Consider the following 24,439-nt stretch of genomic DNA (forward strand, 5'->3'; position numbering starts at 1 on the left):
CCCAGTGGTGCGAGGACTTACGGCTCGACCCGGTCACTGTGCCAGTATCTCAGGTGCTGGACTTCTTGCAAGGGGGTCTTGAGCGGGGTCTCACTCCAGCCACGCTCCATCGTCAGGTGGCGGCCTTATCCACATCTGGTCCGGGGATCCTTTCCTTCCGTTCAGCAGGATTCCCAGGGTGCGCTGTTTTCTCAAGGGCGCATCTAACATCCGTCCCCCCACGGTCCACCGCTACCCTACATGGCAACTTTCAGTTGTTCTGCAGGCTCTCATTGTACCACCCTTCAAACCTCTACAAACAGCTTCTCTCAGACATCTTTCTCTGAAAACATTTTTTCTCATCATCATTACCTCCGCCTGCTGGATATGGGAGTTGGCGGCCCTGTCGGTTCGTCAGGACTTATGTATCGTCCACCTTGACAGGGTCATTTTACATCTTGATCCGACCTTTCTTACTAAGGTCAACACCTGGTATCATAGGGCGCAGGAGATTGTGTTGCCGAACTTTTGCCCTCGTCCTTCCCATCTGAGTGAATGCAAGTGGCACAAGCTTGATGTGCGGCTAGCCCTGAAGATCTATATCCATCGCACCTCAGAGTTCCGGAGATCCGAGGCCCTCTTCATCTCTTTCCAGCCTGGGTCTTTGGGTAAGAAGGTGTCTTCTTCTGCTGTTGGCAGATGGCTCAGGGCCTGTATCACATCTGCGTATGAGCTCCAGTCAAGGGCGGTGCCTCAACATATAACTGCCCACTCAATTCGCAGTGCTGCTACCTCAGCAGCTTGGGCCACGCAAGCCCCGATCGAGGAAATCTGCAGGGTGGCCGCGTGGTCCACACCATCACTGTTTGTTAGACATTATAGACTGGACACATTTGCCTCCGCTGAGATGGCTTTTGGCAGGTGGATCCTACAAGCAGTGACTTCTGTCGTATCCCAGGACTCTGCTTCTATCCGCCCAGATGGGCATTAACTTGGGTATGTCCCACTGCTTGGACTCTCCAAGCGGTGCACAGGAGAAAGACCATTGGGCTTACCTGAAGGGTCCTTCTCTGTGCACCGCGGGAGTGTCCAACCCGCCCTGGTCCGTCCAGGGATACAAAGTCGTCATGTCAACACGGTGCTACTTATCGGTCGTTTTTCAGCTGCATCCTCATGGTCAAATTATCTCAAATTTCTGGGGATAGGTCACGCCAGGAGGCGTGGCCAAGGAAAAGTCTTCCTCAGCTTCCAGTGCAACCAGACTGAAATAACCCACTGCTTGGACTCTCCCGCGGTGCACAGAGAAGGACCCTTCCGGTAAGCCCAATGGTCTTTTTTGTTATTTTGGGAAACAATATTGACTTAGAAAACAGTAAGTTGATAAAAAATAATTTACATACCCCATATAATTAAAACAATATTTCTCTCATTGAAAACATCCAAGGAACCTATTAAAAGTGGAACATGATTTCCAGACAATTGTGCATTATGTTTTGATTCAAAAAACCAGTGGCTTTCTGGAAGCTATCAGGCTAAACAAGAGGAAGCAACGACTTCTGTAAAAAATCCTAGCTGTTTAAGTACAGTCCTACAAAATTTGATATCATGATTTTGCTGCTCCTTTTTCAATTTTAAGAAGTAGAAAAGCATTTAATAGCTAACCTTGCCAAGTTTTGATTAATAAGTCAAAGCCCTCTATTTCTCCACCAGCTTTATCAATGTCTTTGTAGTCATCACGTTTCCTACACTAGTGAAGCATTTTCCTTTAATTTAAAAAGCAATCTTTATAGAAATAGAACTTAAGCCAAGTACCCACTGGATACAAAGAAATCTGTAATAATTTATTTTTCATTGTCTTGTGCTTCCTCCCATAAAGACAGCATTTGGAAAAATTTGCCAAGATAAAAGTATACCATGCAATATTTTATTTTTATTTTTTACACCTTCAATTCACAGTTGGTGCCTGGTGACTGTCTGGACAATCTCTGTAGTTTTCTTGGCAAGGTTTCAGAAGTGGTTTGTCATTGTCTTTTTCCTAGTACTATGAAAGAGTATCTCTGCCAAGGTCACCTAGCTGGCTTTATGCCTCAGCAGGACTGGAACTCATGTTCTCCTGGTTTCTATGTGGTGCCTTAACCTCTACACCAGGGGTGTCAAGTTCAATTTCATTGAGGGCTGCATTTGACCTCGGAGAGCCAGGGAGACATGGACAGGATGGGCATGGCCAGCTCGACATCACTCATCATGGCTCTGTTTTTGCCATGTTGGAAAAACTGCAGTCCTCTGCCAGTGAAAACGGAGTCTGGCAGAGCCGCATGCGGCCCTCACAGGCTCCATTTTCATTGCCACAGGGCTTCAGGAGACTGTTGCAGCCAAAAATGGAACCTAGGAGAGCCTTGTACAGACTCCCTGAGTTCCGTTTTTGTTAGAGAGTTGCAGGACGTCATCGTGGCTGAAAATAGAACCCTGGAGGGCCTCACAGAATTATGTAAATATTTTTTATTGATGTCAGAATTTTCACCTTCTGAAAAAATGCTGCCTGTCTTATTTGCAGAAAAACATTTTCAAAGGATGATCTGTGTAACCTTGCTTATCAGATTATTGGATTTTAAAAACTAAATACAGCTTTCAGCATTTCTGCCTCAACAGGAAGTTACACCTGCTTAGCACAGGACTTAAATGGAAAGTAACCAAGGAATACCAGGGCAATAGGCTAGATTGTGAAATTGAAAAACATCCTATAACAATGCAAACTGTTTTCATATTACTGCTGAGAAAAGTATATGAATGTATCCAGGAAGCATAGCTGATTTGGAGTAGATTTTATTTTTTCCACTGTGATGCTCTGTTTGCCTTTTATACATTTTGTGATTAATTCTATCGATGTAAGAGCAAACCAGCAAGAAATTATTGACTTTTGTGAGATGAGTTCCACCTGGGTAGTGAATTATCATTCTTGATAGTAAGCACCCTCTCCTTGCTTTTATTGTCATTTATATGGAGTTCTTCAAATGAAACTGTAGCAAGTCTATGTTCTAGAAGGTAATAAAAAGAAGCAGACCAATAAATCTAAAATTTAATCAACACACATGTTCTATATTCTTCTGATCCCTTATCTCTCGCTCTAGCTCGCTCCCCTCCCTAAAACACACTTAATTATTTTGAATAGTGAAGAATTTCTTATTATTTTCTTGGCACCTTGGCATCAACTGGTACATCTGTTGCATTCATTCCTTATGTCATTTTGTAACTACATTTAAAATCTTGAAAGTTATATATTCTTCCTGCACAACTACTGACCCAGACCCTGATCATTTTTGCTACCGTTTGTGTATCTTTCCCAGTTGCATTAGAAAGGTAGAAACCAGAGCCGGATGATTAATCAAACTATTCACTAAGCTAGTCGTTATCGATTTGATTTCCTTCTTGTGTATATGAGCATCTATTTTATTTTTATTTATTTAGTTTCTATAATACCCATCTCAATCCAATTGACTCTGAGCGTGAATTAAACTCACCACTCAGAGTCATTAACTAAGATGGGTGGCTATAGAAAATAAATAAACAAAGAGACAGTATCACAACAGTTAAAACCTAAAAACACAGTTACATTTATCTTCTTTTTGCTTTAAACAGTCTAAATAATATTGTGTCATTAATTGGTCCTTCCACCTCAAGATTGTTCTTGAACAAATTAAGAGAGATCCCATTCTTTATTCCCAGTTGTGAGAATTGTCAATTCTTTATCTCTCATGTTAGTCCTTAAATAGAGAATAAAAAATTACAAATTGACGTATGTATGTATGTATGTATGTATGTATGTATGTATGTATGTATGTATTTATTTATTTATTTATTTATGTATTTATGTGTGTATTTGTGTGTGTGTGTGTGTGTGTGTGTGTATGTATATATAATTATTTGTTTAATAGGTAATGTAAAATAAATTAAATTTTGATTTAAAAATAGAAATACAGTACAGTAAATACCGTACAGAGTAACAAAAAAGTAATTTGAAGCCATAAACTATAAAAACAGCAGGATAAAGTAAGCAGCATGGAAGAAAGCACCATTAAAAAAATCACAATAATGGTAACTAAATGGAAGAAACCCAAGCTTTGGGAAGAATGACTCTGGAAAACAAATTAATCATCTCTTTTCTAGTTAAAGTTTATTTCACTTTCTTTGACCCTATGTGTTTTCTATTCCTATTTTAGTTTTAGCAGGAAGTGACTTGGTACAAATGCCTTTGAGGCTCAATAAGGCCTTGCCAATAGCTATTATATTTTTTTAATAGCAGTTTCTTTCCATTCACCTCAGCCCCTCTGTTAAAATATTCTTTTCAAGGCTTCCTGGACTGAGTGAATTATAATACGTGCATTCTTGCTATAGTACTTCTCATTGATTGCGATGACTGCAAAGACCTGGAGTGATCAACAGCAAGCATAAGTGGTCCAGAATGCATGCAACAACTCATTCATTAATTCTGACTGGTCTCAAAATAGTAAGAAGTGATCAGAACTGCTTCTTCACTCATTCTCTTTCTCTTTGTGTAATGAAGGGCTTCAGTCTTAATTCAAATTCAACCTAAGCGGTGAATAAAATTGCCACCTAATCATTTTCTTTCCTAATTTCATACAAACCTCTCAAGGACAGCTGCTGAAATCATTAGAGCAAAAAAGCAGGCTTAATTACATATTCATTATGTACCCCTTGTTTCTAATCTTTCTTTTTCTCAAGACACTGCCCTGATATATTTGCCGTAACAACTTCATGATGTATTTCCTCATGTGATGGGAAGACACTGATGATGTACATGTTTGACCTAATGCTTGCAGTATTATAAAAGCACTGGCTCAGCCCATATAAGGTGCTAGGCAAGTTTTAATTAGTCAGTGTATTTCCCTTATGACTGAATTATTCGTTAATGTCTTCGCTGTTTCCAATGAAGTTGAATGACATTGCTGTGCTAATTGAATGCTGGATTTGAAGATATTCTCTATTAACTCTGGCAGGTCCTTTGTTAATTTCCCTACAAGGCTAAGGTCTTTCCAACAGGAAAGGTCATTTGCTGCACTTTCTTCAAAGAAAGAAAGAAAGAAGTGCAGAATTTGTAGTTCAGGGAGGGGTCTTTTCTTCTTACAAGTTGTGGAGTTTGTTTGTACATAAAGGCACCTATACTTTCCCTGCATACTAGTCCAAATCATTCTGTACTAAGTTTTCTTACAATTAAATATTTTCATTTCCTGCAGTTAAGTATTTTCAGGTGAAAAATATTTTTAAAGAATTTAATGCAAATAACACATTATTTTGAGTGTTGAATGATCAGTGGATTTGCTGGTATATTATTTTATACACCCAGATTGTGGAACTTCCAGTAATGCATTCAGTCCTTGTAGTCTTATCTACGATAATTGTTGAATATTTCTTTTAATTTAGCTTGGCTTTGTTTGTTTTCATTAAATATTTCTGACATGGATTGCTCTAAAAGTTTGTTTATTCACTATTAAGTTTAATTTGCATTTTGTCATAAAATATAATCCCACCCAGATCTATGATGAAATATTGTTCATTAATTCTTACACACATCCATCTATTACACCAGTCAAAATCACATAGGTATGGAGAAAATTGAGTTCACTTTGGGATGACTTTGACCAAGTTCATTTATATTTGAGCTGGGATATGATAAAGTTCATAAATCTGTCTTCTCTAGGAATGCATCAAATTAAAGAACATAAGAAAAAATGTATGTGACCAAAATGTGTAGTTTTGTAGTAAATGTCATAAGTGTATGCACTACGGTGAGCTGTGTTAGGGCTATTAACAGGCTCAACAAAGAGGAAACACAGGTTATGTTGTAACACTTTGTGGTTGGATATCAGAAAAGACCTACAGAAAAATATAGTCATACTTGGCTAGACATGATTATATTCTCTCTGAAACCATTGTCTGTCAGTTTGGTTAGTTCTGAGTTGGAGAAGATAAGTTGTAATCTACACCTCAAATTCCATTCAGATGTAGCTATTCTGAAATTTTGGATTATTTGTGTGTGGGAGTAGGTGGGATCTGAATGGGTGCATTAAGCCTTTCCAATGTTTAATTCATTAATGGAACCCTTTTAAAATCCTAAATTGTTCCCATCCTAAGTAGATTGGTTCCAATTCGTGAATGATATAAGGGACAAAAGAGTTCTTTCAGATTTTTCAAGACTGCTGGTTAACTTCTTCACAATCTTTAGAAAAAAAGAAAAATGAAAATGTTGCCTCCTCCCACAGGTGTGATATTACAGTGTTATTTATTCATCGGTCTTTAAGGTCCCCAAGCTCAAAAGGCTGGCCATTCTTATTCTAAAAATCAAGAATTCTACTAGAATTTTATCAGCTGTTCTAATATCAACTACAGGCCATGTTATATTAATATAGCCACTATGCCATTATTCAAAACTGTGGGAGTTGGAGGTGTTGTGTTTTGAATCTGAGCAGAGGGTGACTGGTGAACCTTATTAAACCTTTTGGAAGAGTTGGAGAAAGGCTGCATGAGCCCAGGAAAAGATATATTTCAGTTAAGGAGGTGCCAATATTGTGTCAACTTCCAAAGCTCCACTATATATTTTCTTTAGCTTCTTTGTGGATATACTGACTCATCTCCACTTCAGATCATCTATTCAGCTTCAAATCTGAAGTGCAGCACATTTTCATTCATTGAATACTTCTCATAGACAGGAAAATGAATGCTAGTGATTGTGAAATACTAAAGACAGGATGAATAGGGAGGGTTGGAAAACTAGAGAAGGAAGATGAATGGAATAGCATAGGGTGTCAAACTCACATTGTCATAACGGTGTCATGTGATGTATCGTGACTTTTTTCCCCTTCGCTAAACCAGGCATAGGCGTGGCCAGGGCATGACGCATCCGGCCCACAAGCCACAAATTTGACAGCCCTGGAGTAGCATATTCTGAAAAACACCATGAGTGGCTTTCAGAAACCCTTAGCAGGATTCCAGGTTCCCAAAATAAGAAAAACGAAATATCTTTGACTTCTTTTTATCTTCATTAAGAATCCTATCTTATCTCTTTATCTGATAGGTGCATTTTATGAAATGGTTCAGAGCTTCCCTCGAGTGGAGGAAAAAGTGCACATGGACTCCTACAGATATAGCCACAGATGGAAACGACATTCGGAATTGCTCAAATCAGTGGACACCAACAGAGCCAGCATAGGACAGGACTCCTCAGAACATGGAGGTTTTACAGATCTACTTCCTGATGACACACATGATAATACTACGCAAATTGAGGTAGTGGGCTATTCTTTTTTGATGTTGTTGACTTCAGATAGCTGTACAGTGAGCAATGATATAAAACCTCATTATCAACCTCTCACAGCTTTCCATAAAAGAAAGCTGTTTATCAGCCAGCAAGTATAGGCATTTCAAAACATATACCAGAGCAGGGATCTGGCCCAATCAGATACTATCTTAAGGAAGCATAGACAGTAGGTAATGCAACTCCAAGGGTATAACTTTTCATTACAACAATGTTCTCATCTCATCTGATTAAGTTAGTTCATTCCTGTGCCAAACAAACTCTGTGCAAACAAACATAAACAAAGATATATAGAGAAAAGGAGGGAGACCTTATCCATAAACCAAACTCTTAATGCATTTTGTGAATTCTATTTTCTTTCTATATGCCCAGTGAGACAGAAATGACACATTAATGTGTGCAAGTTACAAAAAACTCTGACTGAGATGTACAATAATTTCTGTGCACCAACAAGTGTTTGCTGTCTTATTATTCTATCCACTTTGTTCTGGTGCTTTGTCCTTTTTTGAAGGCTTAACTCCAAAATAAAGAATCTCACAAATGTTTAAATCATTTCCATTATGCTTATTGTACATCCATGGATGCCAACTGTTATGTCTTAGTAATTCCAGAACAAATTGAACTTGAAGTAGAAATGTGTATGTGCGTTATGCTCGTGTGCGTAATAAAAATGTATTTTTATAATAACAAGTGTTTACCTACAGATTTAAGCTCATTAATAGTTTTGCAAAGACATAATTAATTTCAGCTGCTCTCCTTTCTCATATTTAATGTTTCTATGAAATGAGATTCACAAGAATCAACTCTTTGGAATAATGCAACACAATGCAATATTATTTGGAAACGCTATGAAAAGATAACCATTTCAAATTTTTGGTATCTCTTCTCCATTCCCTGGCTTCATTATAATGGTTACTTTTCTTTTTTTATTTTTTTGTTTCCATTCATTATTAGAATCTTATAAAGAATAGGAATTACATTACATTTGCTTAATGAAATGTGATGGTTTGTTTTAAAGTTTCAAGAAAACACAATTATAATTTGTTCGTCATTGCAATTGCTGCTCTGTACACCTAAATTAATTTCCTATCACCGTGATGGTTTGGTTAATTCACACAATTCCATGAACTAATTTCTGATTCCATTTGCAATACACAAAACTTTGCATTGTATTTTAACAAGTTATCTGTAAATGCTATACCTAAAACCATCTAGAATAGTCAACTTAGAACCAGATTTGGGACCAGAATGTATACTGCTAAGAAGGTGTTTGTTAAATGACTTGCACCTCATTTTACAACAGTTGTCAAATAAACCATGTAGATGTTAAGCAAATCTTCCTTCATTGACTTTGCTTGTCACAAGCCAGTTGGGAAAGTTACAGATCAGTACAGTAGAATGCTGCAACTGTTGTAAATACATGCCAATTGTCAAGTGCCTGAATTTTGATCACATGACAATGAAAATGCTGCAACAGTGCAATTCAGGCACTGATAATGTTACCTAGTTGAGTAATGAAACATCTGCAAGCAAATAGTCAGCCTCAGAGAGCACCAAGAAGTCCAGTTACTCTCAGCTACATACATTCTTCTTTTAAATAGTTGTCAATCCACATATTGAGATTGCTGCTAGAAACTGGACAGCATATAATTTATTACTGTTATATTCCCAAAAATGTAATATCATGTTTTAGAATTTTTTGGGTAACTGTGTTATGTTCTTATTTTTAATCAATTTATTGTTATTCTTATATTCAACCCTTTGGTGAATATTAATAAGAAAACATATGAAGACATTGTTATGTAATAAGTAATAGCAATAGCAATAGCAGTTAGACTTATATACTGCTTCATAGGGCTTTCAGCCCTCTCTAAGCGGTTTTACAGAGTCAGCATATTGCCCCCAACAACAATCCAGGTCCTCATTAATATTATTATAAGTAATAATATTCTATATCTATCTATCTATCTATCTATCCACACACACACATACACACACACACACACCATTTTATATTGGCTTCTACGAAATATTAACAAGTAGCTCTACCATCTTTCAGAACACGGGTTATATTTTAAATTTACCAATTTAATTTCCTGTCTCATTTAGCAAATTAAGATTAGGCAATATTATCATTTGTAATTATTTTCTAATCTGAATTAGAAAACTAGCTTTGTATATGTTCAGTTTGGCATACAGACCAAATGTTTCCTAACATTAGATATACAATGATAGGAAATTGTGCCTCGCCATGATCCATAAATGTAGGTAAGAACAAACAAATTCTGGATTATGATGTTGTTCATATATAACCCCTTCACTCAAGGTTCTATGCTTCCTGAATATGCAATAGAAAATTTTGGGTGTGAAAGTTCTCACAACTTTCCTCTTCCTCTTTTGAAAAGAAAGGAAACGAATTGCGAAATTCTGCTTTCATTTATATAAACAGAATTCAATGTAACATCAGAACACTGGAAAGCAGAGCTACTTTAAACATTAGTTAATTCAGTGAAAACAAGATTAAGATATATCATAAACTATTTCTTATTATACCAAAATAATGTATATTTCAAGTCTTTTATGTATTATTATATTAATGATTTATGACACATTAATAATCTTGATTTTCAAAACCTCTCAGCAAAAAAGTAAAAATAGAAAATGCAAAAAGTATTGTTGTTTGATAATCATATAGTTGTAGACAATATATGGAGCCTGTTTTCATGAAATCATTGATGTCACTTGGCTAGTTAACAGCGCACTGTGAATTATAGTCCAATCTTAGGCACAAAGTCACCTGGATGACCTTGGGTCTGTCACAGCCATAGCAAAAGCAAGGACAAGTGATTTCCAAAATATTGCCAAGAAAACTCTAGGCACACCTCCAAAGATAAAATATGAATAAATATGCATGCATACATTCACATATACATAGAGCAGAATATAGAATTGCTCTTAAAAGAATAAGTTATGTAAGGAAGAAATAGAATTGTGTTTCTAATCTCAGGAGGTCAAATCTGCTTATTTAGATATTTAGGCATATCCCCGGAAGAGGGGCAATGGGTTCAAATAGTGGATGCCACTTCCAAAAAAGTGTTTATCACCTGAGTTGTGCCGAAATGTTGATCATGCTGCCCTATTTTCCCATGAAGGTTTCTGTATGTTCTCTTTTAGATTATAAATTCCTGAAGACATATTTTCCAGGGATTGTTTATTTTTTTAAAAAATGTATGAGTAAAATACTTATACTGAAAGATTCATTCTGAATTATGATGTGACGGATAGGCATTTATTAAAATATTTTAGTTTATACTACATGAAGAACTGTTTCACATACTGTTAAAATTGAAAATTGGCTTGCAACATTGAAGATGAATAAAAGTTGCAAAGCAGATCAATGTAATCTGCCTATTTATCTAAACAACCATTGCCAATGATGAAGTCCTCTAGATATTTAACTTCACTTCACAAAATTCTCCTTGCCCCCATGACATTAGTGGATAATGCTGGCAGTTAAAGTATGAGTAGCAAAGAGTTCCAAGGTTATGGAAGGTTAGTCTGGGATGTGCAGGATTATGGCAGATCATATTGACATTCATAAATTATCCATTTTTGTTAGGGATAATTTCAAACATGAAAGCCCCCTGGAGTTATTAATAAAAAGAGCCAACCTGAGCAGATGCAAATTACTAGTTCCACTGAGAAGGAAATAGCTCTTTTTCTCTCTCTTCCCTTCCTATCCATCTATCAAGAGCAGACTTTGCAGTCAGAGTATAACTTCAAGGCAATTAAGCTGTTGCACTTCTCATTTTAGAAATCAAGAATTGGAAGGAACGGATAGCAATCAGTGGTGGGAGAAAAAAAATCTCCTTCTTGCCTTAAAATCTCAGAGTTAATTGCATATGGAAGCATTTTCTAGTCCCACCCTTTCCTCGCTCTTCAAAACTGCAAACAGCTGCAGATCACCTTCACAATTCAATTTACAAAGTAGCTCAGTTATGCAATTTTATTTTATTTTAAATGAGATATATAGTTGCTTCAAATTTTATCAACACACGTTCCATTTAGATGGGGAAATGAAAATGCAACATAGTGCTATAATGATCAAAAGTTGGTTTATTTTGTTCTTTAAAGACTAGAGTCTGCTACTAGCTGATGGATTCATGAGGTTTGCAAATTCAAAAATTCCTTGCTGCTGAATATTGGTAACAATTGGTCCTAGGCATCAATTAGGCATTATATTATGTACCTCTGCTGCAGTTTTTTCATATCTTCCCTACATTTATATCAGAGGTGGGTTGTTCCTGGTTCGGCCCAGATTGGACAAACTGGTAGTAGCTGCAGCTGGAGGCTCCGCCCACCCACCTAGATGCTTCTGCGCATGTGCAGAAGTTTCTGCATATGCATGGAGGCATCGCACACACGAGTATGCATGGGAGTGCCACTGAACAAGTAGTAAAAAAATTTGCAACCCACCACTGATGTATATACTACATACATAAAAAGAGGCAATTAATTATATGTCAGCTTATACCCAATTTTCCCATTTCAATATCAATCTAAATAAAGTTTTTCTATATGCAAGGTAAATAGACAGGAAACTACCACTAATTATTGTATTAGGCCAGGGCTGTCAAACCCATGGGCGGGATGCGTTACACACTGGCCATGCCTGATTTAGCGAAGGGGGGAAAAGCCCCGATATGTCATGCGATACCACCGTGAGGATGTGAGTTTGACACCCCTCTATTAAACTAAGGCATCAAATGCTGTTAATATCATGTTTATTTTAAAAGAAATAACTCCTCTTTAAAAGAAAGTTTTAAAACTTTCACCAAAGTAACTAGTTTTTCTAGGCAGCAAGGGCAGAATGTAGTCAACAAGTAATTCATCTCAGTTCTCCAAAGAATTTGGCTACAACTTCAGAATGAACAGAGTTCATTGCTTTGACCTCCAAAGAAAATCAACAACTTTAAACTTTATGTGTAAGTAAAAAGTGCTAATGAGCAGTTATGTCATAAACCAGATTATCTCTATTCTAAAATGAACCAGATGATCAGAAGAATGACTGTCCCCATAGTAATCCGGATTCTTCACATTCCATTGTTCTGAGGGCAGCCATTTGAACAAATCTTTTTCTTGGGGAGTTACATGTTCCAGCAAATCATAGGTGGGTCCCTACCAGTTCGGACTGATTCCGCTGAATAGGTAGTAAGTTGGTGGCCTGGGTCGCTGGAACCGGCAGTGACTCAGGCCTGCCACGCCCCCACAGTGGTTCTCCCAGCGACTTTTGCTTGGGTTTTGTGGTTTTGCTCCTGCGCATGGACAGAGCAATTTTTATTGCACTGGCTGACCATGTCCCCACCCATTCCGATGCTCGCCCTGCCTCGCCTTTGCCATGTGGATCCACAGAACTGCTTCCTCCTGCCTGCACACAGGTAAGCAGCATTCGTGCTATCCTAGCCCCCCTCCCCGCCAACTGCAACCTGCCCCACCTGGTCAACTGGGTGGCCAGCAGGGAAAGCAGTGGGTGGGAGGGACCAACCTGACATCCAACGCTTCTGTGGTGGCAAGAAGTAAGGGAAGCGAGCCTCACGTTGGCATCCCTGCCTCCTTCCTCTGAGAACTGGCTATGGGGACGGCCAGCCTCCCCTGCCACTCCACTCTCACCTTCCATGCAGAGCCTCTACCAGTGGGGCACCTCCCATTTCGCCCCACGCGTGCCTTCTCCCCGCTGCCATTGCTTCTACAGGGCCAAATAATCTGTGCCCCCTACACAGAGAGAGAGAGAGAACTTGCCATGGCACAAGGCAAGCATGGCCGGGGAGAAATCAGGGCAGAGAAAAGAGAAGGGCGAGCTTCCGCTAGGGAGACAGAAAGCGAGTTCCGGATTTCTCTGGTAGGGAAAGCGAGGACCTAGACCCAGCAAGCCTAAAGAGGAGAGGCAGCTGAAGGCAGCCAAGGGAGACATCTTCCCACTCAGCACTTCCACTTCCTTTCTCCCCCTTCCAAGACAAAATGGGTCATCAAGCCAAACCATCCATGCCACTTTCTCACTCTTGCATGGGGAGCGGGCAGGACGGAGTGCAGCTGGCCATGGATGGGCAAGCGGAACTGAGAGGGTGATTGCGTTGAGGAGGAGGGAAAAATGCAGGTATGTAGGGTGCCCGCCCTCTCAGAACCTGCTTTTTCCCCTCCCGGTTCTCTCTGCATTCAGGCTTTTATTCTGCAAAACATGGCATCAGCCGTGAGAAGGAGAAGTGGCGCAGCCGAGAGCAGTCATGGGTCCAATCCAGCCAATCTCGAGAGGCGGCTGAGAGGAAGAGTGGCGCTTGCTGAGGCGACCTGGCTCGATTTCCCATCTCCCTAGCAGAAGCTCAGTCTTCCCCTCCCCCTGATTTCTCCCCGGCCACGCTCACCTCACGCCATGGCAAGCGGTGTGTGTGTGTGTGTGTGTATGGGAGGCATGGATCGTTTGGTGCTGTAGAAGCAGTGGCAGTGGAGAGGGGGTGTGCGCAGGCTGAATTAGGTGCCCCACGTGGAAGGGCGAGGATGCAGCAGAGGGGGAGGCTGGCTGTCCCACGGCTTGGGGCTCACTTCCTTTACTGCACTCTCACTGCCGGCTGCAGCCCAGGCCCCACCTGCTTCGCTGGGCAGCTGGTCAAGAAAGCGGCAAGGGGGCAAGCAAGGATGAGTGGTACGGGAAGTGAGCACAGGGCCAGTATCCCTGGCTTCCTCCTCTGAGAGCCATAGCAGCGGGGAAAGCGAGGCTTCTTTCCAATCCTCCCAGCTGGCAAAACAGACATTTTCACAGTTCTGTGGGTGTGGCTAGGTGGCAGGGCATGTGACTGAGTGTGTGTGAGTGATGTCATGTTGGCCACACCCACTCAGTCACATGCCCCCCACCTAGCCACACCCACAGAACCGGTAGTGAAAAAATTTGAACCCCACCCCTGCAGCAAATCTAAATCATGTAAAGAAGATCTGCAATTCAAAATAGAGAATATTGTGGACCAAAGACCTATAACTTAATTTAGTATCAAGGCTGTTCCTCAATTATAATTATTTAATTTTAAATAAAAATTAGTATGGATAATTTAATCTTTTAATTCTTGCTTATTTATGGAGCTGGACAATGACTTTTTGGAAGTTAATAGTTTTTAGGGGTTTTGTAGTTATAGAGCAGATGCAGCTGAGATTTTATGTTTTTCAGGACACGGTGACAATAGTTGGAACTTTACTAAGATTATCCTAGTTGATGGTATAGTTTTCATGTTTCCTGACTCAAAATGGTGAAAAACAAAATCTAGTAGTGCTGTCAACTTTGGCTCTGTCACTTTGTTGTAGAGCAATTTCTAGTGAACATGTCAATTGATTTGAAGTGCAAAACATCTGGAAAACATCAGGTGGCTTCTTCATGCTGTTAGATCACCATGTTGGTGCTTTCAATTCACATCATATTTTTTATGAGAAATGACACACAAAGGCAATCCATTCAGTAACCATAATCAGGTTCTTGATACAAACCTAAGTGAAAGTAAGTATTTTCCTTATAAAGACTGATGTCTCAGTAATGAAATGGTAAGAAAAGTGGAATCTGTTCTTCAGTATAATATATTGATGCTTTGAAGAATAGAAGCAGCATAAATTAGACCATATTTTAATTGAAAACAAGCACTATTGATATTATTCCTGAGGCTGAAAAAAACAAATTAGTCTTTTTTTCTTGGAAAATTGTTGTGTTATTGCTGAAGAATTCCTAATGTTCTATTAAACCATCTTTTCAGGCTATTCAAGAATATATTCCGGAAAATTACCTTCCCATTAAACAGAAAATACAATCTATCCTATGCATAAGAGAATTGCCTGGGCTCAGGTGTGAGAATGGTGTAAATGAGCATCGCTGGGTTGAAAGGACTGTGAGTGAATAAGAACAATTTTTGCCTTGTCACAGAATTAAGAGAGGAAGTTATTACCCACAAGGAAATGTGAATTGTTTTTTTACCTACTGTACCCTTCAGCTATTTGGAGAAAGAGGAATCCAAATGTCCCTGTGCAATATGTATTTTACTTTGTAAACAAAGATCTGAAACTTAAATTTATTGAATCATGCTACTAAATAAATACAGTTGGTGCTAAAACCGCAATTCATCTGTGATCACAATTTACATAAAGTGTTTTTGCAGTCCAGATGATTTTCTGTTTTACTTCTAGGCAGCTAATGCACTAATATATCTCTGCCTTGTTTTCCTATTGGCTTTGTTTTCCTACTGAACATATAATTAAAATAATATTGAAAAATATGCTTGGTGGGAAATCACGTCAGCTAATCTCATTTAAACACTTCATTTTGCAGTAAAATAATAAAACAGCTTAGTAGAACTAATTTATAATAACACAAAAATAATTTTATTATAAAAATGGAATCTTTGAAGTTGATTAATTAATAGATAACCTTCAAGGTTTAATGTTGTATATTAATAGAGTATTCACTTTAGTAAAAATTGATATGGAAGTCTCAAAATCTCCATCAGCATTTTAATTCCTGTTCATATAGAAAAGGGATGCACTATTCTTTTAGGAGTTTTATTCAATAAGTAGCTGGTCCAGGACAACTAAGTAGACAGGGGTAGAATATAATTAAATTTGAATTGTTTCAGCAAGTGTTAACATCTGATTGAACTTGTCTGAAGTTTTCGTGTAAAATTCCGAAATAAGAAACTTAATCAGGATTGCCTTGGTTGCTATATGGATGGGACATGGCAGAGATCTAGCTTAGACTGAAAAGTTATTAAAAAAAACAAAGCATAATGGCAAATCATTTATGGACTATTGGCATGAAAACATTGTTGTGTATCTCTGAAGTCTTTGGAAATCCAACTCAACACACAAGCATCTTTACTTAATTTAAATTTAATTAAATGAAATACATATTAATTAAAAGCAAGTTCTCTTAGTAATGGCTTTGAAAAGTAAGTGAAAACTAATTTTTCCAGGGGACCTTTAGGGTGTGATTATTCCCTTAGTATTTTATGTTTTTCTATCTTGAATTGAATTGGTGCAGTATATTTGGTTTGATTTATTAAAAATTTGAGCCACTCAGCTAAGCCCCGAGGGTGAGATTTAACCCAAATAAATATCTAATCTTCCATAGATTTAAACTAACTCTTGCTTAGATGTGTTATAAGAACACCACAATAATTTGATCTGATCTTCGAAGAAAAGATTCAAAATGTTATAAAACCACAAAAATTTTGTGCGCACTGAACCGGTAGTAATGCCATTGGGCAGCAATATTCTTAATTTCAGGACTGTGTCATAACTACTGGAAGGAGGTTGAGTTGTAACTTCAAACAGTTGCTAAACGAACTGTTGTAACTCAAGAATTACCTCTATATATAACCACTGAATATAACTTCAACATCTCTGAATTAAAATTATGACAGCATATTTTTATCCATGTTTGCCATCTTCTCTACTAGAATGCATTTTTCTAAAAAGTTTTAAGAATGTTTAAAATTGATGAGCATTTTTATGAAGCTGAAAATCAACTGGGTCCTGCTTTGTTTCTGAGCATAAATTCAAGGTTCTGCTGCTTATCAATAAACATTATTTATAGTTAAATGGCCACCATAATCTGCTTCATTGCCAACCTTCCTGTCATACACAATATTCTGGTCATGCTGCCCTCTTAAATAGTACCACCTCCAAATGTATGGCAGAGTCAATCATTCTCAGCTGTGGGTTTTTGTTTAGATACTATCATTCTACCTACTTCTGGTGTTTAGCCTTGGGTGGTGGGGAAGGGAAGATTTTTTTTTTTTGGTTGATTTATTAAGAATTTGATCCACTCAGCTAAGTTCTAAGTGCTAGATTTAATACAAAACAAAGATCTAGTCTTCCACGGGGGTTCAACTAATTTTTGCTTAGATGTGTCATAATCAATCTAGTCCTTCAAGAAAAGATTGTTATATAAAGACATCTGCCCATTACAAAAATTGCCTGGCTGGAAGAATAGATGTGCCAAACTGCCCTTGCCAGTGAAGCAATAAATAGTTCGATATGAAATGCTCATATATATGACTAAACTTTTTTCAAGTATGCTTTTCTAAATTGTTTTAATATTATTGTGACTTGTCTGACAAGCAAATTACAAACATTAAAACCTCTAGAGATTACTGTAGAGTAGAAATTATTAACAGTGAATTGTGAGGTTTTTTAAATAGTAAACAAAGATGTGGCTAAAAGAGTAGTTGAAAGTACAAGAATGAAGAAAATGGGGTCTCATCTATGTGCTTGTTCTTGCTTTATTGGAATTACCGTATTTTTCAGAGTATAAGATGCACCTTTTTACTCCAAAAAAGAGGGAGAAAATCTGGGTACGTCTTATACTCTGAATGTAGCTATCTGGGTCACTTGAAAAAGGGGCAAGTGAAGCATGCGCTGCAGAGATCATGATGGCTGGAAAGGAGAGAGGTTTTGCTTTCAGAACTCCTGCTTGGCTGGGCTCCCGGCAGAGTTTAGGTGGTGGTGGCGGTGGCAGCAGCTCCTCACATTGCTGAGGAGTGAGGTCATTGTGGCCATTGTCTCCCCTGAGCTGCCCACCGAATCTCTGAGGCACCTTTCGTTTGCAGGAGGAGGAGGGTGAGGGTGGAGTATACCAAAGCCTCTGAGTAACTGGGAAAGAAAACCGTGCTTGGAACCTGCCGAAAATTGCCGCCCAAAAAGCACGCCTTTCTCAGTTACTCAGAAGCTTTGGTGTAAGGAGGCGCCACTTTAAGTTGCCCTCCTCCTCCTCCTGCAAACAAAAGGTGCTAGATTTCTCAGAACGCTAGATTGGGAAGTTAAAAACCTGAAATGGGGTACAATCAAGCTTGATTCAAAGGCTTTGGCTTCTGAGAATCCAGAGAGATTTGGGGGGGGAGGGGAAGGGAAGGGAAGGGAAGAGGAACAATCTCCTTTTTATGAAAGCTTTTCTCAGAATGCTAGATTGGGAAGTTAAAAACCTAGAATGGGACACAATCAAGCTTGATTCAAAGGCTTTGGCTCCTGATATTGGTGCGCTGCCATCCAAAATGCTGGTACCATGATCTCTGCAGCGCCTCCTTTACCTGTCCCTTCTCGGGTGGTTCCATGTGGCAGAGATCGCGGTAATAGCATTTCCGGGTGGCAGCTCACTGATCCCCCCCAATCTCTCCGGATTCTCGGGAGCCAAAGCCTTTGAATCAAGCTTTATTGTGTCCCATTCTTGGTTTTTAACTTCCCAATCTAGCATTCTGAGAAAAGGAGATCATTCCTCTTCCCTTTCCTTCCTCCACCCACCCACCCCCAATCTCTCCGGATTCTCAGGAGCCACAGCCTTTGAATCAAACTTGATTGTGTCCCATTCTAGGTTTTTAACTTCCCAATCTAGCATTCTTCACCCCTCATCAAAAATCTCTCCGGATCTGCTTATTGCTATTGCTGCTATTATAAGGTAGCACCCACCTACCGTATCTCTTTGATGCATGACAGATCCAGGTGGATTAGGGGGTTAGAGGAAGGAAATAGAAACAATCTCATCATCACAAAGTCTTTTCTCAAGATGCTAGATCTTCACTTTCTCTCCGGGAAAAGCTATTGGCATCGTTGGGATCTTGACTAGTGGAAGAAGTGCAGGATGGAAAGGAAACTTCGGAATGCAGGAATGCCAGGTCAGGAGCCTCTCTGCAACCTGGGACCTGCTTTTGCCCTGAGACTAAGGAAGCTTGGTTGCTAAGAGGGCTGTGAACAAGCCTGGTTGTTCAAGGAGGCAGCCTTGCTGGATTGTTTCCTTTGGGCTTCCCTTTTGCCATTCAGGTGCCATTTCAGCAGCCCCCATGTGTCTTTCCTTCCTCACTGAAGAGAAGCGAGCCAACTGCCGCTCCTTGGGCCAAGTGGCTCCATGTTGCCGGTCAGAGGGAAGAAGGGGCAAAATAAAGTGCAGAGAGATATGTTTAGTCCTGCCCTGCCATGGGAGGGGTAGAGAAAAGTAGGTTTGAGATCGATAAAAGCCCTACCCTTTAGGAAGATTGAGCCCCCATACGTCACGTTTTCGCCTTTTCCCAAAAAAAACCAGCGTGCAGATTGCTCCTGGGGACCGGGGAGGGCAAAACATTTTTTAAAAATTTACCCCTTCAAAATCTTGGTGTGTCTTATACTCCAGTGCGTCTTATACTCTGGTGCATCTTATACTCCAAAAAATACGGTAGTGATGTGAAGTGCTATTTACAGCAATTTTGTTCATTTGGGGATTAGACAGTAAACCACCAGTTTTGGGGACTTTATCAAATCCAGTTTATAATATTGGTTTTCCTTTATTATGGATTTATAGGAGGTTATGAACCTTAAATTTGTATTCATAAGTATAAACATGGTTAGGAACCCTGTTTTGATTATGCTATTACATTTGAAATTGTTATAGTAAATTGTTCAGTCATGAGAGTGAGGCTAAATTTGATATTTCTTTTTCTTACATATTGTAAGCATTTCAACTTTTCTTCCAATATCTTGAAACTAAAAAATGAACAGAAATGTAATGGATACCCTACCGAGTGGTTTCATTTCAACCACTTTGATTTACATTTCTACTCAGTAATTATAGTATCCGTCTTAGGAGCTAAATGAAATTTCTACAAGTGAAACAATTGAAAATCAATTCATAATGCATAATTTTAAGTGCATAATCTGTGCTACTCTATTGTAATTACTCTGGTCTGGATTCTAATGCTTAACTTTTATACTCTATAATGATCTTCCCAACTTGTATGTGATGTTGTGAAGTAGATAAAATATCCTCCCCCACTCCAAACTATTTTCTAATCCACCAGTGAGATTCAAATTTTTAATTTAAAAAAGAATCATCTCCATTTGCTCAATGCAGATATTCAGAATTGAATAAAAATGGGTTTGGTCATATTTATATCTCTCTGTTTGGGAAATATATCCAGCTATTTAACTTAAATTAAGCAGAGTAATTGTAAGGCGGAGGGTGTTTTATTCTGAAAGTTAAGAAACTAGCATTTTATCTAAATAAGTAGTCTTTACTTTATCAACTGTGCATCAACTACTGCTTCCTTTGAAATGAGTCATTCACCATTTCTTTTGTGTGTCCTGATAAGTCTGTGGCACACTATATTAGCTATTCAAGCAATTCATGAATTGTGAAGGCAGATTTCCCCATGTTAGCCTGTTAATCAGGAGAAAGGGCTATTAACAATCAGGATTTCTGTACAGCTTTTCAGCCTGCTTCAGAGATTAGTGGCAGGCTTCTGTTTTACCCAGGGTCATGTGAGACTCTAGCTGTTTGCTCCTTATATTCATTTATAGAACCTCTAGTTCCCAAAGCTTGGCACTTCTATAGATATGTTGAAAACATAGAATAATTTAACAAATTATTTCAATAATTCACCTCTGATTCTTTGCAGACCATTAAAGTAGCATCATATTTATAAAATAGTATCTTATGTGTAGGCCCTTATTGTATACTCAGGTCAATTTTTAAAAATCTGAACAGTTTTTCTGAGATCTTAAATCCTGTCTGGAATGCAATAGGGAATTGGCCTTGTATTTGTGTGGTGTTAAGAACCAAATCTCATTTAACAGAAGCTTCTTTTTATGCTAGCACAATAAGCAATGCAGTATTTATCTTAATTAAGGCTTAATCTAAGAAGCCAGGATTAGCTCTGCTTTTCTCTTTAAGAAGTGTGACTAGGCACTTTAATTATTGTCTGTACTTTTATGTTCAGTCTCCCAAAGACGTAGAACATCAGAATTTTGTGCGCAATTATTATTTACCTGTGAAAAGAACACAATTGATGGCACAGCTGACATGTAACAAGGACCGTTCCTAATCAACTTTGCTTTTTGAAGCTATATAAAGACCAATTAGTAGCCTGATCATTGGGCAAATTATTTTTGCCTACATTTTATCCATAGTAAAGTAATACGCTGTGTCTTCTTCCACAGACTAAAATCATGATCATCATGAACCTTTTAGGAACGCTTTGATAATGCACTGAATGTTTCTAATAGAAATTGCCATAGGCATTTATTTGCTTTTTGTTCATTCATTTATTCATTTCAATAGCCATCCATTTCAATCAGTGACTCCAGGTCACTAAAAACAATTACAACAATAAAAAATATTTAAAAGAATAAAACATCCAGCAGCAAATAGTTAATCAACTGACAGTAAACCCAAGAAACAGGGCTTTATCACGTTCAGTGAACCAAAGATGCTTTTTCAAGAGATGACTGGACTTACTTGATTTTTTTTCCCTTGAAAACATTTCACTTCTCATTCAAGAAGTTTCTTCAATTCTGGGTAAATGGTAGCAAAAGGGGGGATTTCTATTCCTTAGTAGTTATCTGGTCATTACCACTCTGAAGATTAGTTGTTAGATCTATGAGAGTCATTGAGGCTCAGGGAGCTAACAGGTGACCTTCAGAATGCTAACAACCAGATAACTGTTATGGAATATAAATCCTTCCATTCTCCACCATTTAGCCAGAACTGAAGAAGCTTCTTGAATGAGAACCAAAACATTTGTAAGAAAAAACCAATTTTTTTAGAAAGGTAGATAAATTCAATACTGCCACAATGGAAGAATGGCTGGTGAAGATAATGGAATTTACAGAGGCAGCTAAATTAACTTATTTGATTAGAGAAAAAACAATATCTATTTTATGGATGATTGGGAATAGTCTTTCTCCATGAAACAGAAGAAAATGCACTAATGACTTCTGGTTTTGATTATTAGAAAAAAGCAAGCTTCATTCGTTTGCAATTATAGAGTAAGTTAATTTTGTAAATATACTATACTTATACTCGCTACAGAAGGTATTGGAAACTTCTTTCTATTCTTTTTCTGCACTTTTTCTTCATTTTTTTCTTTCTTTGTAACCTTTTACTATTTTTAATTTGTGCTAGTTTTTATATTTTTTGTAATTTTTTTAATAACATGTATTGACAATCAATAGAGACTAAATGAAATGTTGCTACGGAAAGAAGCAAAATTGTAAAAAGAAATTAACATATATTTTAAATATATATTTTAAAATACTTTAAGAAAAGGTACTGATTTAACAATTGTTTGGGATGCAAATACAGTTATATGTTATTTTATACAACACAGTGAACTTAAAAAGAAGAGTCAGGAGACAATGCAAGTCATTTTACAAGAAATAAACAGAAAAAAAAAAGAATTAAAGAATTTCCAGAGACATATTTATCAAGAAATTAAGCTTTACAATGTTAATTATCTATGTTATCAATAAGAAAAATTACCATATTTTTGGAATATAAGAAGTACCTTTTTCCCTCAAAAAAGAGGCTGAAAATCTGGATGCGTTGTATACACTGAATACAGCATTTTTTGCCTCCTGAAATCCGCGCCCTTCACCAAAATGGCGTGCATAGCCTTTAGGAGGTTTTCAGACTGCACCTGGGGCCTGGAGAAGGCAGAAATGAGCAAAAAATGGACCACTTGTTGCTCAATTCCCCCCCCCCCAGCCCTCAGGAACACTCTATAAGCCCCTCAAGGCTATGCATTCCTTTTTTCTTTTTACACAATCTGGGCCCGTTTTCACAAAAAACAGGTTGCTTTTGGGAGGTCTGCAGAGTGCAAAAACTTTTTTTAAAATTTGCCTCTTCAAAATCTTGGTGCGTCTTATACTCCTAAAAATATGGTAAGATAAAAAGCAATTATGTAAAGCAAAAACAACCCGAGTTGGGAAATAAGCCAGGAAAGTAACTTGCATCTAAATTATGAAAAGAGAAAGAAAAGAAAATGAATTTGAAATTACAAGAGGAGATATGTCTTAAAGAATAATACAGCCATAAAAAAGCATACCATTAATATTATTCCAATTTATATAAAGAAAATAACATCTCTCTAGAGAAAATAGATGAATATCTAAACAAAATTTAGTGAGGATTACAAATGGAACAGAACATATATTACAAATGAAATAAACATATAACAATAAGGGAAGTTTCTTGAGCTATTAAAAAAGATTAAACTAGAAAAATGCCTGGATCAAATGGATTATCAGATTCTTGTTATAAATATTTTGAGGATGAACTTTTCCAACCTTTACAAAGTGCAATAAACTCTATTCTACAGGGGAGAAAAATGCCAAAGAGTTAGAAAGAGACCAAAATAGTGATAACACAAGGACAATATTACATTTAATAAGAAACTATAGGCAGATATCAAATAATAACAACAGGTAGTTCACAACGATTCTTGATGAGAAACTGCAAATAATTTTGCAAATAATTTGGTAACAATTTATTCATAAAGATCAGGATGTATATTTAGTAAAAGACAGTTAAATATTAGAAAAGAGTTAGTTGTTTTGGAATAATATGGAGCAACATAATAAAAATAAGCTGCATTTTTAGATACAAAAAAGGAATTTGACAATTTGAATTAGGTTTTATATTCAAAGGTTTGAGAAAAGACTTGACATTGTAGAGAACTTTATAAAACAGGTAATATTTTATATATACTTCACAGAAAGCACAAATAGAGAGGAAATAAAACCACATGAGATACACAGAGATATGTTCACTATCTCTCTTATTTTGGTTCTTGCAATACAGAAAACAGATATAAGACGAGATAAGAGGATTGTGGGAGTAAAGATTAAACAAGAAAACTTAAGTGGTTTTGCTAATGACTTGGTGTTGGTTCTGGAAGATCCTTCAAAGAAAATTAAAATATTAATTGACAAATTGAAAGAATTTGATACATTAGGGATTTTCAAGATTTCAAGATTAATAAATGGAATGCAAAGATTTCAACAAAAAAATGTAAAAAGAGAATATCAAACAGACACGGAACTTGCTGAGATGGCTCAATTGATTTCTTTGATCAAAGAAAAGAAAATATGCTTATTGCTGACTAGAAATCCCTTTTAGACTTTTTGCACAAAACCGAAAAATAAGCTTTTTTTAGTTTTGATCATTGAACAGGGTAGATTATATAAAGAAGAGTTATGTTTTAACCATAAAGAGGTCAATTTAAATTTGCACTCTGAATTGCTGTACAGATCAGAAGCTACTTTCTTGCATATTTTTTCTTTTCTATTTTTTTACATTCTTTT

General features: G+C 37.5%; 1 protein-coding gene across 3 annotated transcripts in view; it reads left to right on the forward strand.

The window, feature by feature from the left end:
• PLXDC2 (plexin domain containing 2) overlaps positions 1-24,439 on the forward strand; it is a 266,176-nt gene that overhangs the window by 120,712 nt on the left and 121,025 nt on the right. For all 3 annotated transcript variants that reach the window (XM_014056257.2, XM_087712674.1, XM_087712673.1), the window contains exon 2: positions 7,070-7,281. In XM_014056257.2, coding sequence (XP_013911732.1) covers positions 7,070-7,281 — 212 coding nt within the window. The remainder of the gene's footprint in view (positions 1-7,069; positions 7,282-24,439) is intronic.

The sequence above is a fragment of the Thamnophis sirtalis genome, unplaced genomic scaffold (assembly GCF_051295495.1).
Source record: "Thamnophis sirtalis isolate CommonGarterSnake01/CBP01778 unplaced genomic scaffold, rThaSir2_p1.2 scaffold_4, whole genome shotgun sequence".
NCBI lineage: Eukaryota > Metazoa > Chordata > Lepidosauria > Squamata > Natricidae > Thamnophis > Thamnophis sirtalis.